Genomic DNA, 18,737 nt, shown 5'->3' with positions numbered 1-18,737 from the left:
ATAAATACTTCTCTTCATGTTTAACAACCGCAGTCGATGCTCTCTGTATTAAACATCTGAGTTGAATAATTTATCTATTATGCTGCTTTCTCTTTTACTGTACAGAAATTATTATTTTAATGAAGCCAGTACCACCTCTATTTTTGTCTTATGATAGAGCAAAGAAGTGTTAATTTACGAGTGGGACTCAAAGAGATTACGACATCCTGCACGAAAGGGTGAGAACGAAGTTTTTGTTAATCGTCCCATCTTCTTTCTGGACATCATTTATGTCATTTAATGCCGAAATATCGCAGACATAATTCTTCGTTTCTGCAGTACATTTCATGAATTTGCTAAGTCTGTTATCTCCAGAAATTTGTTTTCTTTTTTCTTTCTTTATTGGCGTTTGACCATCGTCATAAAGCCATCGAGTTTAGTTTATGTTTTCTAATTACGTAAGAAATCAATGATACGCAGCGTATGCAGTTACGCAGAATTTAGTTGAGACACGTCACAGATGTTGGTGATTTTCTTTGATGTACGTTCCTCAATTTCACTAATGGAAGCTCCGGCTGCGTTGAATCTTATCTTTCCTTGGCATCTGTAGACCAGTCCTAACTAGTACCCACCGTTTCTGCCCAGAACGGAATCAAGATGGAATTATTTTCTGGTAGCTGTAGTTTTATGGCTGATGTACTACACCTATCACAACGTTATATCAGTTTCACAATTCGTAGACTGAGGGACATTAATCATAGAAACGAATTTTCTTGCGTTCTGATTGATTCACTTTGTATTTTTATGTACATATGTAGAAGTTCAAAATGTTTGTGCGACTCAGTCAGAAACACAGACAGTTAATCAAAATAATAGCATTCCGTAAGTAATTCCAGGTGAGCGGTGTAAGCCATTCGAGGTATGGAATGGAGTGGCATCTGGAGATTATAGTATTCTAGTGGAACTGGCGAGGCAATACGAAAGAAACATCCAATAGTTGTTTAAGAATTGTATTCGGACGACAGAAATTTCGCTAAACTGGAATAATTCTGTAATTCTTCACAAGAAGAGAGACAGATTAGACACGAAAATTCATAAATCTGCCAGCCTTTACTTGTCAGTGTACACCTAACACCACAAAAACTAGCCACCGGTAATCACAAACAGACTTAAAGACTTAAAACCGGCGCGAATGAAATACCACACTTCTCATTTACATTGGAATCAAGTGGAAGAGGGAATTTTATTTCAAAAAATACATGAAAATGTTCCTGTTAGTATTATAGACGTATTCCAAGAGATGCAAATACTTTTTTACACAAGGAATGCGGTGTTGCGGTCGACAATGGTAGTGTACCGTAACGAAATATTCTTAGAAGTAGTTTTGTCGGTGGTCTTTGTAGATGAATGGGCGTTAATTTACCTTTTGGGAGCTTGGAGCATGGAGAGGCTACAGCAGCTTACCAACCATCACATATGCAATTCAGAAGTTGATTGTGACTCCAGACCTAAACCAGCTGGGACACATTACGAAAACATAACGTATACTTTTGCTTTTATATGGCTTCAAATGGCTCTGAGCACTATGGGACTTAACTTCTGTGGTCATCAGTCCCCTAGAACTTAGAACTACTTTAACCTAACTAACCTAAAGACATTACACACATCCATGCCCGAGGCAGGATTCGAACCTGCGACCGTAGCAGTCCCGTGGTTCCGGACTGCGCGCCTAGAACCACTAGACCACCGCGGCCGGCTTTGCTTTTATACCTGAGACTTCAAATTTCAGAATAAACTTTCGATAAATGATTTTATGAGCTGCTAAGAGGAGGAAACAGGGATTGACAGGACTGCAGTACTTATGATTTCGTTGCGAATGCAGTGTTTGTTAAATTAAGACATGATCAGACTTTCTCTATGTGATACTGAAAGCACAACGCAGATTTTATGCAAAGAAATGGGGAACTGTATAAAGCCTCATTTAGTTAATCTGGCTTATGAACAAAACCTTACGTAACATCTACTTTGAAAAGGAGATAAAATGCATAAAACAGGTATTAGCTCAAAATTGTGGCGAGAAGTGGACAGGTAGCATACATTTTAACGTTGGGAGTCAAGATCGTTAAAATTGCCCCGTATATAATCATAGAGAGATTTAGAGCCATGGTTACGTAGAAGGGACAACAGTAAGTGTGGGCTGATAATCATGCGAAAGGTAGATGCCCAGGGTTCAAATCTGCTCGTCGGTACCTATAGACGACACCTATCATACAAAGCTGTTCACCACAGGAGTCGACGACTTACGTGAGTACAGCTGCAAACGCACTATTATGCACCAAAGCAGGATCTGCCATGGTTTGCAAACAGCACACGTGCACAATGTGTTGCACGTGTGCGGTCCGAGACTCGGACTAACCGGCACTCCACGGTGCATCTTTCCTTTGCTCGGTCCTTCTCGAAACTAGACAGTAAATTTCATTTAGCAGTGCGATGCGACGCTATTTCTTCCGGTATTTGGTGTTGCATTTTTCGCTCGCCATGACTATTTTTTCATTTCGGCAGAATCGTGGTGTCTGTGCCATTTAGCCTTCGATACTTGGTCTTGGTATGAAGGAAGTTTATAGGTCCTGTTACTCTTTGCACAAAAGGAGCGTCTCGCGATCTATCGTCACAACCCTTTCAAAATTAATGGATATCACAGAAGGCTGAGAATACTCAAAATTGATTATTCCTTTGCATAATCGATGGGTACCGCAAATTTGCTGTGAAACAGCGTTACAACACCATGTAGAAAGAAATTAAATATGTAGCTGACGATGGTAGAGCAAAAAATTACAATGATCGACAGATGATTTGTGCGCCATTCATTGTTTTGTTCGTAAATAGACGCTTTTTACTAAACTTCCAGGCATGGAGCACGTGATGAAATTGGGGTATGAACACTAAACTTTCTGAAGTAGCACTAGGCGCTACAGCCTGGAACAGCGCGACCGCTGCGGTCGCAGGTTCGAATCCTGCCTCGGGCATGGATGTGTGTGATGTCCTTAGGTGAGTTAGGTTTAAGTAGTTCTAAGTTCTAGGGGACTGATGACCACAGCAGTTAAGTCCCATAGTGCTCAGAGCCATTTGAACTATTTTGAAGTAGCACGCATTATTACACTGTCAGTTGTATCAGTTGTTGGTGGAAGTGAATGAAGAGTAAAGACGTTATATATATTACTGCGACGTGAGAAACAACTTGTTTCTGTTTTCTTGGGGTTGCATTTAGAAAGAAACTCACACTGTGAAAGGAACAACGTTTGAAAAAAAAAAAAAAACACCTTCCATATTCCTCAGCCACTGGCGTTTAGTAAAGCACGAATTTTGAAGAATTCATTGTGCCATTGAAAGAATTACAAGAATAGTTTTCTAAATATTTTAAGGATACTGCCAATCTTACAAGGGGGATTCCACTGAAAATGAGACAGATGGGAAAAAAAGCAAGTAAACAGTTTATTACTTCAAAAATTATCGCCGTAATTGTTAATGCATTTATCCCACAGTGAGACCAGACGGTCGGCTTGTCCACGGATAAATGTTTGCAGCTGACTACAGAACCGTGACTGTACCCAGGCGTGCGCCTCTTCATCTCAACCAAATCAACAGCGACGAACGTCTTTCTACTGGGCTCCAAAAATATGGAATTAATTTGAGAAGAAATGTGGACTATATGGAGGATGTATAGAAGCTCCCAGCGAAACTTCTGCAGCGTAGTCGAAACAGGCTTAGCAACACGTGGAGAGGTGTCATCCTGCTACAGAATGATGCCGTCCGTTACATTCCTGGATTTTCGGACTTGACGGCGCGCTTCAATTTTTGCAAAGTGTCCACGTATCGCTGGTGCTTAAATTGTGGCGCCGTATCCCAGAAAGTCACTGAACACAGGGTCCTTGCGGTAAAATAAAAACATCATCATGATTACGCTGCACCAGTTCAGCCGGGAAGCCCTTACGCATCCGCCATACATTTCCGATCTCTCACCATGCGAGTTCGATAATTTTGTAGCCTCGAAGACAGACATTCGTGGCCGTCGATTTATTTTGAATTGTACAGTGTACAATGATGATTCCATAAGTGAAAGCAAACATTTTTCATTTTTTTGTCTAAAAGTGGGATAAATGTATTAATAGTTCTGGGTATTACTTTTGAAATAATAAACAGTTTACTTACTTTTTCCCATCTTCCTTGTTTTCATTTGACAGAAATTCATACGTTTTCATGAGATACTCTGTACCTGCCTTCCAGCGTCGGCCAGTTCAGTTCTTTCGGCATCTTCGTCACAGTCCCCCTTGAGTCAAAAAAACCTGTGATCATTCGTACTGCCTTTCTTTATACCCGTTCCAGTATCTTCTATTAATCCTCTCTGGTATGGGTCCCACACACGTGAGCAATATTTTCGGATGGGTCGCAAGAGTTTTGTGTATGCTGTCTTCTTTGTAGACTGATTGCATTTCCCTAGTATTCTGCTAATGACCACAGTCTGCCACCCGCTCTACATACGACTGAAGTAATATGATTTTTCCAATCCATATCTCTAAAAGTTGTTGCACCCATGTATTTGTATGAGTTGACAGTTTACAACTGGACTCATTTATATTATAGTCACAGTTTTACGTTCCTTGACATCACATATCAGTCTTTGCACCACTTTGATATCGTTTCAGGATCTGACAGAGTATTTGTGTAGCTTGTTTCAGACAGTACTTCATTATAGCTAACTGCAACGACTGCAAAATTACCAAATAAGCAGCAACCAGTCGCAAAATCATGTTTTATTTATCCACTTCGTCCGCTAAGTCTTTACTATTAACATGAACAGCAAGGATCTCAATACAGTCCTGTGGTGCACACCCGAAGTTACTTCTGTTCATGTCGATGATTCTCCATCCAACATAACTTGTTGCATCATCTCTACTAAAAACCCTCTATCCAGGCGCAAGTTTCACTTGATGCGCCAAACGACCGTACTTCTGACATTGAGTGTAGATGTGGTACTGAGTCAAATCCTTTTTGGAAATCAAGAACTACGGCATATACCTCACTGCCTTGAAGAAGATAAGTGTACCCCCTGTGATACAATTGAGAGTTGGGTTTAATATGATCTTTGATTTCAGAATCCATGCTGGTTGGCGTCGAAGAGGTCAGTTTGTTCAAGATACCTCATTACGTTTGAGCTAAGAATATATCGGTATGCATGCGACAGCGTGAGTATCTAATACACACACAAAAAAAAAAAAAAAAAAAATTTGCATGACTCTGGATCTCAGAACTCCTCAAGATAGACGTTGACGGTGGATATTGTATCACAGCCACAGTCCCTTTGACTGTTCAGAGATATCACTAAACCCGCTCAAAGATGTAAACAACCATGCATGCGCAAAGCCTATGAGACGGAGAGGATCCGAAAGCCGATCAGTTTCAGTCATTCCACCAGGAAGGAGGTACACGGCTCGTGTTGTCTGTAGGTCAACCATGCCTATACGGCCAATACCGCTGTTCGATCGCGTCCGCGTTGTTACTTTGAGCCAGGAAGGGCTCTCAACAAGGACGACCGCTACCTACGTATTACGGCACGGAGGAACCCTGACAGCAACGCCACCATGTTCAATGATGCCTTTCGTGCAGCCACAGGACGTCGTGTTACGGCTCAAACTGTGCGCAATAGGCTACATGATGCGTAACTTCACTCCCGATGTCCATGGCGAGTTCCATCTTTGCAAACTCAACACCATGCAGCGCCGTCCAGATGGGCCCAACATGCCGGATGGATCGCTCAGGACTGGTATCATGTTCTCTTCAGCGATGAGTGTCGGATATGCTTTCAACCAAACAATCGTCGGAGACGCGTTTGGAGACAACCCGGTCAGGCTGAAAGCCTTAGAAACACTGTCCAGCGAGTGCAGCAAGGTGGAGGTTCCCTGCTGTTTTGGGGTGGCATTATGTGGGGCCGACGTACACCGCTGGTGGTTATGGAAGGCGCCGTAACGGCTGTACGACACGTGAATGTCATCCTCCGACCGATAGTGTAACCATATCGGCAGCATATTGGCGAGGCATTCGTCTTCATGTACGACAATTCACGCCCCCATCGTGCACATCTTGTGAATGACTTCCTTCACGATAACGACATCGCTCGACTAGAGTCGCTTGCATGTTCTCCAGACATGAACCCTATCGAACATACCTGGGATAGATTGAAAACGGCTGTTTATGGACAAAGTGACCCACCAACCACTTTGAGAGGTCTACGCCGAATCGCCGTTGAGGAGTGGGACTATCTGGTCCAACAGTGCCTTGATGAACTTGTGGACAGTATGCCACGACGAATACAGGAATGCATCAATGCAAGAGGACTTGCTACTGCGTATTAGAGGTACCGGTATGTACAGCAGTCTGGACAACCACCTCTGAAGGTCTCGCTGTATGGTAGTACAACATGCAATATGTGGTTTTCATGAGCAATAAAAAGGGGGAAATGATGTTTATGTTGATCTCTATCCCAATTTTCTACACAGGTTCCGGAACACTCTGGACCGATGTGATGCAAAACATTTTTTGATGTGTTTATGTTCCAAAACACCGCGCATAAAAACGGGATATTCCTGTGCTCATAACACGGATTCTATTGGTGATAAAAATGTAAGGTCAAGTGTTTTGGAGAGCCCTTGGGCGAGGAACCATTTTTATGCCCTAAAGAAAGTTCGTCTTAGGGTCATTAACTCTTTACATAGCACTGTTCTGTCTTTGTCAACTATGATCCAGTATTTATTTCTTTTCTGTCTCTTTGCCACTGCCATTGTCTTCTTATCCAATCATAAAAAAGCACGAATATGTTCGCAAGCCAGATTTTTTGGGAAAAATTTTAAAATTTAAAGCTGCTGAGGAAGGAAGAGTGGGGCATCTGGTACCCCACTTTTCAGCCAGAGTCTTTTAACTAAACAGGAACATATTCGCATTTTTTGTTCTCCGATAGGAGCATTTTTCCACTGGTGCTAAGGGTTTACAACAAACGAATGTCAAGGATACTGGACGGTAGTTTTTGGGATCACTTCTGTAGTTTTAGGGATCACTTCTACTTTTTTTCTTGTAGACGAGTTTGACCAGTGCTTCCTTCCAACTACTAGGTAAGGTTTTTTTCTGTTCAAGGGATCTGCGGCAGAGCTACGTGAGTCGTGATTCCAGTACAGAATACGACAGGGATTCCCCCGGGGCCTGGAGCTTTGTTCAATTCTAACGTTCCACCCATTTCTTGATGCGGTTGCCACTAGTATCGATGTAACTCATCTGCTCAATGGTTCTTGGTTTAAATTGGGCAGTACTTGTTACGAAACACGAACATTAACCAAGAAATTTCATAAGATGGTTATAACATATATTTTAAATCAGAAAAACAAATTGCAAATCTTGTGCAATGATTGAAAAACAGGACTCTGAAAGCAGTGAAGAAAATGAAACAAATGAATGAACGAATGCATTGCAAATCCGATTACAGCTTCTAATAACATGAAAGGAGAAGAAGTTATGATGAGAATGCTGACCGTGATGTCCCTAATATGTCGTCATTAAGCAAAACTGTCATTCAGTCTATAAAAATGAAAGGAAGGAAAAGTAACATCTACTGGTAACGAATACTATATGAGTGCTGCTGATGCTTTATCAATAAAGGCGAAAAGCGTCTGATAAATAAGTTTTTCACTTTTCATACAGCTTAAGAAAGGGAGAAACCAAAGTAGCAAGAAGAGATTCACCCGGATGAGAGTGGGTCGGATTTGCTTTGCAACTCCTTGCAGCTGGCACAGTTTGCTCGCTGTTAATTTCCAGGTTGTTTCAGACTAACGACGCTTCTAGACTATCTGAATAGTCATATGAGAATTATATCAGTATAATTGTTAGAACAGATTGCTGCAGTAAATACCACGTTACTTGCAATCGAATCTTACTGGACAAAGCTAAGTGTAATGTCATTTTGTCTCGGAGACTATTGGAACGCTTAATAAGGCTGCCAAGAAAGTGCTTACGCACGTCACCTAATATTGTTGCTCATCGGATCTTCCTTAACTGAAGACTTGGGGTCACATAGATAGGGCTAAACCAGGCCGACAAATAGACATGAACAGTAGAGAAGTCACTCTCGACATCGTGGAATAATATAAAAAACTCGAAAATTGGTAATGCAGTGGATTTAGATGATACGAGGTTTATGAAAGGTCAGCCTTATTCATTGCTTCCATAAGTATTCCTGTTTTGAAATCGTCCACACATGGCGAACAAAAGCCAAATACGTGTCTCTCAATACGTCTCCGAGTCGTTTTACCAACTTACTTCGATAGCACGAGGCCGCTGTGGGGTGTGTCCGCAAGCTGTTAGTACAGTCATCGCAGTCCCGGTGCGACGCAGCATACGCTCTTACTACACGGCGCATTTATGTCATCGGCGCAGTTACGCCATTACATTTGCTGCAGCTGTTGCTGCTGAAGATATCCATACTGATATAGTCTTACCGAAAGCTAAGGAAGTAATGGTGTATGTCATATCTTGAAAGAGCCTCTTAAGTTCTGTGTAACATGTAATCGGTCCTGTCATGTTGACATCTACTGGGTGTCCCACGGAAATTGACCAATATTCAGAGTTATGACAGGAACAACTATTCGAAGCAAAAAGGTATAGTAAACAAGGAGTTTAAAATTTATATCTTAAAAGCTCTGAGCACCTCTTCATCTTCGATACTCTGATACAAATGTCATCTACTGCAAGCCCTTTGCTTTCCATATTTTGAGAGGTGTTAATATGGCCCAAAAAAGAAAAAAAAATCCAAAAAGTATGGGATCTAAGGTACATAACATAAGAGCTATGATCACTTTTTCATTTTCGCTGGTGTCAAACAAATCTCTTCTACTGAACCTTACTTACTAGACCTTTTTGCTTCGAATGATCTTTCCTGTCATCCAGAATGAGATTTCCACTCTGCAGCGGAGTGTGCGCTGATATGAAACTTCCTGGCAGATTAAAACTGTGTGCCCGACCGAGTTCGAGTCTCGGTCGGGCACACAGTTTTAATCTGCCAGGAAGTTTCTTTCCTGTCATGTCCCTAAACACTGAACATTACTCTTGGGACACCCTACATACCTAGTGATGTGATGAACGTAGGATATGGTTTTGCGCTCTCGAATTATATAGGGCACTGTTTTTATGTGTCGGACATGCTAAATTATAACAGAAAATATAACTGCTGTAACCACTACATCACGTTAAGGCGAAATGTATTTCATACTAATTTTTATCCAATTATTGTACAGATACGGCTGCAAAGCAGATTCAGTGAATGCTTGTCAAATTATAGTGTTTCAGAATTTGTCTTCAGTCCGAAGACCGGTTAGATGCAGCTCTCCACGCTACTCTATCCCGTGATAGTTTGTTCATCTCCGAATAACTGCAACCCACGTTCATTTGAATCTGCTTATTATCTCTTGATCTCCCTCTGCAATCCTCCCTCCCCCTCCCCTTCCTCATAGATACTACTCTCCAATACTAAATTAACGATTCATTGATCTCTTAGAATTCGCCATATCAACCGAGATCATCTTTTAGTCAAACTAAGGCACAAATTTCTTTTCTCCCTAATTCCATTCAGTACCTCCTCATTAGTTACCCGACATACACATCTAATCTTCAGCACTCATCTGTGGCACCATATTTCGAAAGCTTCTATTTTCTTCTTGTATAAATTTCTTATAGTAACTGATGCACTTCCATACAAGGCTACACTTCAGATAAATATATTCAGAAACGACTACCCAGCACTTAAATTTATATATCCTATTAACAAATTTGTCTTCTTCAGAAACGCTTTACCTACCAGTGTCAGTCAACATTTTATGTCCTCTCTAGTTCGACCATCATCAGTTATTTTACTGTACAGATAGTAAAATTCACCTACTACTTTTCGTGTTTCCCATTTCCTATTTTTTTTTTTAAATCAGTCTTCTGACTGGTTTGATGCGGCCGGCCACGATTTCCTCTCCTGTGCTAACCTCTTCATCTCAAAGTAGCACTAGCAACCTACGTCCTCAATTGTTTGCTGGATGTATTCCAATCTCTGTCTTCCTCTACAGTTTTTACCTTCTACAGCTCCCTCTAGTACCATGGAAGTCATTCCTTCATATCTTAACAGACGTCCTATCATCCTGTCCCTTCTCCTTATCAGCGTTTTTCACATATTCTTTTCCTCTCCTATTCTGCGCAGACCCTCCTCATTCCTTCCTTTATCAGTCCACCTAATTTTCAACATTCGTCTGTAGCACCACATCTCATATACTTCGATTCACTTCTGTTCCGGTTTTTCCACAGTCCATGTTTCACTAACGTACAATGCTGTACTCCAGACGTACATTCTCAGAAATTTCTTCCTCAAACTAATGCCGATATTTGATGTTAGTAGACTTCTTTTGGCCAGGAACGCCCTTTTTGCCAGTGATAGTCTGCCTTTCATATCCTCCTTACTCCGTCCGTCATGGGTTATTTTACTGTCTAGGTAGCAGAATTCCTTAACCTCATCTATTTCGAGACCATCAATCCTGATGTTGAGTTTCTCGCTGTTCTCATTTGCACTACTTCTCATTACCTTCGTCTTTCTTCGATTTTTCTCTCAGTCCGTACTCTGTACTCATTAGCCTGTTGCCGGCCGTGCGGTTCTGGCGCTGCAGTCCGGAACCACGGGACTGCTACGGTCGCAGGTTCGAATCCTGCCTCGGGCATGGGTGTGTGTGATGTCCTTAGGTTAGTTAGGTTTAAGTAGTTCTAAGTTCTAGGGAACTTATGACCTAAGATGTTGAGTCCCATAGTGCTCAGAGCCATTTGAACCATTAGGCTGTTCATTCCGTTCAGTAGATCATGTAATTCTTCTTCACTTTCACTCAGGATAGCAATGACATCAGCGAATCGTATCATTGATATCCTTTCGATTTGAATTTTAATTCCACTCCTGAACCTTCTTTTTATTTCCATCATTGCTTCCTCGATGTACAGATTGAACAGTAGGGGCGAAAGGCCACATCCTTGTCTTACACCCTTTTTAATACGTGCATTTCGTTCTTGGTCGTCCACTCTTCTTATTCCCTATTGGCTGCTGAACATGTTGTATATGACCCTTCTCTCCCTATAGCTTACCCGTACTTTTTTCAGAATTTCGAACATCTTGCAGCATTTTACATTGTCGAACGCTTTTTTCAAGTCGACAAAACCTAGGAACGTGTCTTGATTTTTCTTTAGTCTTGCTTCCCCGCAAAATCATTATTACCTCTCTCGTGCCTTTACCTTTCCTAAAGCCACACTGATCGTCATCTAGCGCATCGTCAATTTTCTTTTCCATCATTCTGTATATTATTCTTGTTAACAACTTTGATGCATGGGCTGTTAAGTTAATTGCCACTTCCACCAATGATTTTAGAAATTCTGACGGAATGTTATCTATCTCTTCTGCGTAAGTCCTCCAAAGCTCTTTTAAATTCTGATTCTAATACTGGATCCCCTATGTCTTCTAAGTCGACTCATGTTTCTTCTTTTATCATATAAGGCAAATCTTCCCCTCATAGAGGCTTTCAGTGTATTCTTTCCACCTATCCGCTCTCTCCTCTGCATTTAACAGTGGAATTCCTGTTGCACTCTTAATGTTACCACTCTTACTTTTAATGTCACCGAAAGTTGTTTTGACTTTCCTATATTCTGAGTCAGTATTTCCAACAATCATTTCTTTTCCTGCAGCCATTTCGTCTTAGCTTCCCTGCACTTCCTATTTATTTCAATCCTCAGCGACTTGTATTTCTGTATTCCTGAATTTCCCGGAACGTTTTTGTACTCCCTCCTTTCATCGATCAATTGAAGTATATCTTCTGTTACCCATGGTTTCTTCGCAGTTACCCTCTTTGTACCCATGTTTTCTTTTCAACTTCAGTGATGGCCCCTTTTTAGAGATTTCCATTTCACGTCAACTGTACTGTCTACTAAGCTATTCCTTATTACTATATCTATAGCCTTAGAGAATTTCAACCGTATCTCGTCATTCCTTAGTACTTCCGTATCCCACTTCTTTGCGTATTGATTCTTCCTGACTGTTGTCTAACACTTCAGCCTACTCTTTATCTCTACTATATTGTGATCTGAATCTATATCTGCTCCTGGGCACGCTTTACAATCCAGTATCTGATTTAGGAATCTCTGTCTGACCATGATGTAATCCAACTGAAATCTTCCTGTATCACCCGGGCTTTTCCAACTATACCTTCTCCTCTTCTGATTCTTGAACAGAGTATTCGCTATTACTAGCTGAAACTTGTTACAGAACTCAATTAATCTTTCTCCTACCGAGCGAGGTGGCGCGGTGGTTAGCACACTGGACTCGCATTCGGGAGGATGACGGTTCAATCCCGCGTTCGACCATCCCGATTTAGGTTTTCCGTGATTTCCCTAAATCGTTCAGGCAAATGCCGGGGTGATTCCTTTGACAGGGCACGGCCGACTCTCTTTCCCATCCCTCCCTAATCCGATGAGACCGAAGACCTCGCCTGTTTGGTGGTCTCTTCCTCTCAAATCAACGCCCCCCCCCCCCCCCCCCCCCGTCTTTCGTCTCTCTCATTACTTGTCCCAACCCCGTATCATCCAGTAACCGTTTCTTCTACTCCTTCCTCTACAATTGTATTCCAGTCCCCCATGACTATTAGCTTTCTCTATCTCTTTATCTTTAGCTTGCGACGTCGGCATGTATACCTGAACTGTCCCCTCTTTACATATTACCCTTTCAATATCCACATACACTTTCTCTATCTCTTTATCTTTAGCTTGCGACGTCTGTCGTTGTCAGTGTTGGTTTGCTGTCGATTCTGATAAGAACAATCCTGTCACTGAACTGTTCACAGTAGCAAACTCTCTGCCCTACCTTCCGATTCATAACTAATCCTGTTCCTATAATACCATTTTCTTCTGCTGTTGATGTTAATCTGTACTTATCTGACCAGAAGTCCTTGTCTTCTTTCCACTTCACTTCATTGACCCCTACTATATGTAGATTGAGCCTTTGCATTTCCCTTTTCAGATTTTCTAGGTTCCCTACCACGTTCAAGGTTCTGCCATTTCACTCCCAGACTCGTAGAACGTTATCCTTTCGTTGATTATTCAATCTTTTTCTCATGGTAGCCTCCCCTTTGGCATTCCCTCCCGGAGATCCGAATGGGGGACTATTCCTGAATTTTTTGTCAGTGGAGAGATCATCATGACACTTCTTCAATTACAGGCCACATGTCCTGTGGATACACGTTACGTGTCTTTAAAGCAGTGGTTTCCATTGCCTTCTGCATCCTCATCGGCATTGATCATTGCTGTTTCTTCCGCATTTAGGAGCAGTTTCCCACCGCTAGGACAAGAGAGTGCACTGAACCTCTGTCCGCTCCTCCGCCCTCTTTGACAAAGCCGTTGGGAGAATGAGGGTGGCTTCTTATACCGGAAGTCTTCGGCCGCCAGCAGCGGCGGGATCCGAACCTGGGATCGAAGACGTTTTGATGATGAATCAAAGACGCTACCCCATTTTTTTTCCGTTGCGTTTGGTCTGGGCGGACGTCACATGACATCCGTTCAAGTTGAACGCTGATTCCTTTACTCAGTTTATTTATTACAGAGGGCCACCGCCTCTCTGACCGGATACGCTGGGCTACCGTGCCGGCGTCCCTAGACCACGGGCTAAACGTAGGACGAAAAGAAAAGTTGAACACACTAGCGCCGCTTTTTCGTCAGCACTTACATCTTTGAAATTAGTTTCAGCCCGATTGACGGTCTATGCTCCGATTAGGCATAAATTGTATTGATAATGGCACTGAATGCTTTTTTACAGCTTCTAAGGAGCTTCTTAACTTTTTTTTATTTTCATCTTTTGTAGCGTGATAATATAAAAGAAATGCCTCTCGTTCTTATGCCCCTTTAATCTTTATTACAGATCTGACAAGGCAGTAACCGAAACAACGTTATTATTAATTAAGGAAACGAATTAAGCGATCTAGACGGTTTTATTCAGAAAATTGTAAACCAGTCAGTGATTTTCAGCTAAAGGGATATTACTGCCAGCCTTATCGTTGCAGAAATTGCATAATGCGTAAATGTGTCTTGCCTAGAAATATACAAGTTCTCAATTTTCCAACAGAAAACCAAACTCTTTCTATAACCTTCTTCTGATATCTGCAAATAAAGCGTCGCCATTATTTGGAGGAGGCGCAGATTAGTGTTTAACGTCCCGTCGACAACGAGGTCATTAGAGACGGAGCACAACAGGGAAGGATCGGGAAGGAAATCGGCCGTGCCCTTTTAAAGAAGCCATCCCGGCATTTGCCTGAAATGATCTAGGGAAATCACGGAAAACCTAAATCAGGAAAGCCAGACGCGGAATTGAACCGTCGTCCTCCCGAATGCGACTCCAGTGTGCTAACCACTGCGCCACGTCGCTCGATGCCATCACTTGGTATTTATCGTGTACCGAGTGGGAATAAACAGTGTGATAAGCTTTTAAGTGTGTTGCGGGGTACGTTGTGCCGAGAAATAATTGTTAAGAAAGAAATTCGTGCACCGTTTCCGATTTAATTAACATTTAAGATGGCTAATCAGGTCGTTGCGCGTGCATATTCACAAGGCTCGCCCGAGACGGTGTCGCCAAAAGCGTTCGTCGTTTGGTATCCTAAAACCGAACGAGAGATGGATGGATGGATGGAGAGGGTTGTACGGGCGCACGACGGCAAGGTCCTCAGCGCCCGCTCAGTAACAGATTGAGACGGGTGTCAAGAAAAGACTCAGAACAGTAAGATAAAAGAGAACGTAAAACACAGGTAACAATCTTAGAAAAATATGTGCCTACCCACACCGAAGCGTGGGACGAAGCATGCCGCCAGCAGTAAGACAAGGACAACACAGGAAGAAAGTGGTAGACGGAGGGCTGGCTGACCGCAAGGAAAAAAGGGAGGAGCCAGCCACTTTGCAATACACTAAAACCTCTAGCCTAAAAGTTTAGGCCAGAGTCCAGACACATCACCAAACTTTAAAACCCTAGACACACACGTCTCATCATTAGCTAAAACACAGGACAGATCCCCATCAACTTGTGCTTCTGCCCTTGCATCACGGTATAAAATGCAGTCTGTTAAAATGTGGCAGACAGAGATGTGCACACCACAAGCATCACAAAACGAGGGATCCTCCCGCCGTAATAGAAAGCTATGTGTCAGAGGACAGTGCCCAATCCGAAGACGCGTGATGGTCACTTCTTCCCTCCAGAGCAACCGGCAGGAGGAACGCCGAGAGCCATACAAAAATTGGACTTGGGCCGGTAGTAAGAACTGAACCTGAGCCAAAGGCGGAACAGTCTCGTATGCTGTCATCTGTGTTATGAGAACAACTGACAATCATTGTACCTGGCGGGCCGCTTCAATTTGCCCGCCCAACGGCATGATTGGCTAACTTACCAATTATTTATCAACACAACCTACTCTGCAACATGCTGACAAGCTTTTCAGACTATTTCTGACCACCTTGTTTATCATCGAGTGGGCATGTCTTCAGTTCTTTTAAATGACGGCTCGTAGTACTCAGTGCTTATGTAGAGTGTATTATGAAAATTCATGATGGAACTTCTTTCCTTTTATTAGCTTAGACGGTTTTCCTTTAACTTCATCGTTTCCCGTTTATTACTCCCTGTGCTTTCTTTTAACTGAAGCTGATTTCATTGTTGCAGGAAATCCGCCGACTATCCGGACGCCAGGCAGTGGTCGGCACCCGAGCAGGTGAGGAAGCGATGCCTGCCCGCCTGCTGCTCACCAGTGATTCGTCTCGTGGCTTTGACACAGAGTGCATTAAATTGAATTTTTAGTTACAAATTTTTAAGAAGGCCTATACATAATTCATCTTCATCACAAAAATACCAGTAGATTGAAAAATTGTGGATGTCAAATCCTCCGTCAAATTAAAGACAGAATCGGACTTCAGTCATCTGGAAGCCACGACAAAACTGGAAAACTGTAATCCTGTTTCTCTCGCTCTACTCACATTCCTTCTTGAAGCCGATCTGTAGGAGACGCGATGAGATGAAATGTACAGAATCAACATCAAGGACCCAGAAACCAATGAATGTAGATTTATTGTTAACGTTTGTATGTTTTCAGACAGCAACGTATAGGATGGTTCAGGGTAATCAGTTTATGAAGATGGAGAAATGCGACTCCAGGTTAATGGGTCTAAGACCAAAAATGTGAGAAAAAGCTTCGTAGAAACTGTATAAAGGCAACTACCTTTAAACGAAAATAAGTAAGAGGCATGCAGAGGGGGAGGGTTGGGGGGAGGGTATTGACCTGAAAGTGTGGCCGGGAAGTAAATGTGGCCAGAATGAACTATAGCTGCTTGACGGTGGAAGTTATCAGACACTAGAAGAGGACTGTCTAGCTAAGACAAGAATACCTTCGTACTTGGTGGTCTTACGTGCTGAGGCTGACCGTGAGACCACTTTTGATTCGATTCGCAAGGCAGAGAGTATGCGGTATTATTTATGACAACTTGATGTCGACGCTAATATTATGAAGATAATGTCTCGTGTAATGTCAGTCGTCTGGTAATGGATGGAGGAATACCGTTGCACTGCAGTCTCGGCTGTCTATGGCTCAGCTTTATGGTCCACAACACATCAAATTATCCTCAGCAGTCCAATATGCAGTAGTTTGCCTCCCTAAACTAAACGAAACTCCGTCCGAACAGGCCTCGGAAGGTCCCTATGATACTGACCGACCGCCGTGTCATCCTTTGCCGGTAGGCGTCACTGGATGCGGATATGGAGGGGCATGTGGTCAGCACACCGTTCTCCCGGCAGTTATCAGTTCCCTTCCTGGGCTTTTCATATACACGCAAAAGCAAGAAAGATTAAGGCCCGTTTCACACTGGGACACTGGTGACGGTCACCGACAGAGATACATTCGTTTAACTGGAGCATTCACACCGGGACACTACACCGCCTCACCGGACCACTGTGACACAGCAGTGACTCAGCCTCGCCACATGTGACGAACAAGGTCACTGTGTTCACAGCAGTCACCGCCGGACATGCATTAGTTTGAACTGGAGTGTTAGCACTGGGACACAGACACAGACACAGCGCTGCAGATTTGCCAACAGACAGGCAGTCATTTCTGAGACAGTGCTGCGGAACATTCATTATATGTTATACTGTACACATTGTAGCCATGAGTTTAGATTTCAGTAACACGGAAGATCATATAAATGAAATAGAAAGTCGTCCCGCTATTTGGGATGCCAAAAGTGATGACTATAGCAACAAAGTGGTGGCTAGGAGGGTAATAACCTTCAAGCACATTTGCATGCCTCGCCCCCTATTCTTCTGCGTCTCAAGGCGTTCCGCCTTATGGTCAAAAAAATAGAGTCAAAATATTATTCTTAATTATAATTATTTACGCATATGTGGTTACTACAATAATGAATTTTATTTATTTATTATAACATTATTGAGGTACAAGTTCCTGACACACTATAATTTTAATTGTAAGTTCCATTCAGTTCAGTGAATTCAATAATGTGATTTCTTACAGTTAACATGGCAATAATTGCACGATGCACATGACAAATACAATGCCAGATGAACAATGAGATCTAACCACATTAACGTTCACGTTACATTTCTAGTAATCACTTTTCTTGCAACTGCCAAGCCACTTCACCTTCAGGGCTAACGAAGTAGTTTGCAGAGTCATCTCTGATACTGTTTGCATGAGGTGACATGTCCTGCAATCCTTGAATAGTTAACGTATCCTCAAACGACATAAAGAATATAAAACAATTCTTTCTCCAGCCGATCATGTAGCAGTGGATGTACGTGTAATAAACGTTATCTCTTCATTCTCCTCCTCCTCCTGCTCCTGCTTAGAAGTACCAACAAGAGTTCCTCCTCGCTCGAGTCCATTTCGCGAACTAATCAGTTGGCAATACCTGCAGTGTCGGACACCGGTCATCCAGGAGTGTTCACCACAATTACCGGTGACCATCACTGACGACCGTCACCAGTGTCCCAGTGTGAAACGGGCCTAAGAGTTCAACGTCCCGTCATCTTCGTGATCACTACCCACAGGGTAGGAGATCTGACTGGGCGAAGGTGGGTAGGAAATTATCTAGGAAAAGTACGTCAACCTTCGCAGCCGGGGGTTTGATTTCCATTCTTCTCGAATGTACGCGATCTCACTTGGGCAGCCACATAAATGCATCGAATTATGTTGCAAGGAGGAGTTACATCGATAGCCAAATAATACCAAGCAGGAACTTAACTCCACTCATTCAAAAACGTTCGTACGATGACCATCGGCACCACATTAAGATACAACATACAGGAATCCTCCAGATGTTTTCCTCATCCTTAGAGTATTACAGTTCTTATACTCTGGGCATCCACCACACAGAGAAACGGGAAAATAGGAAAATTTAGCCTTCCTCCTCATCTGTTAGATGTCTTACGGATGCGTGTTCACAATAACTGCTGTCTCATCTGTCCAAACGTACTGCCGTGAACAGCGGCGTGTTGTCACAGACTAGTTAAGCAGATGATTGGCTAAACAGCATCCTCAAACGAGCAACTGTTGCAAAATTTTTCTTAGCCCGGCACTAGGGTCATCAAGAACAAATTAAATTGTAACAAA

General features: G+C 42.6%; 1 protein-coding gene across 1 annotated transcript in view; it reads left to right on the top strand.

Annotated features, from left to right (window-relative positions):
• Nucleotides 1-18,737, top strand: part of LOC126176746 (uncharacterized) — a 331,084-nt gene that overhangs the window by 297,011 nt on the left and 15,336 nt on the right. Inside the window, exon 4 of the mRNA XM_049923915.1 lies at nucleotides 15,782-15,830. Coding sequence (XP_049779872.1) covers nucleotides 15,782-15,830 — 49 coding nt within the window. The remainder of the gene's footprint in view (nucleotides 1-15,781; nucleotides 15,831-18,737) is intronic.

The sequence above is a fragment of the Schistocerca cancellata genome, chromosome 3, assembly GCF_023864275.1.
Source record: "Schistocerca cancellata isolate TAMUIC-IGC-003103 chromosome 3, iqSchCanc2.1, whole genome shotgun sequence".
Lineage (NCBI taxonomy): Eukaryota > Metazoa > Arthropoda > Insecta > Orthoptera > Acrididae > Schistocerca > Schistocerca cancellata.
Note: the sequence above shows the minus strand (reverse complement) of the source record. Positions and strands in the feature narration are given on the sequence as shown.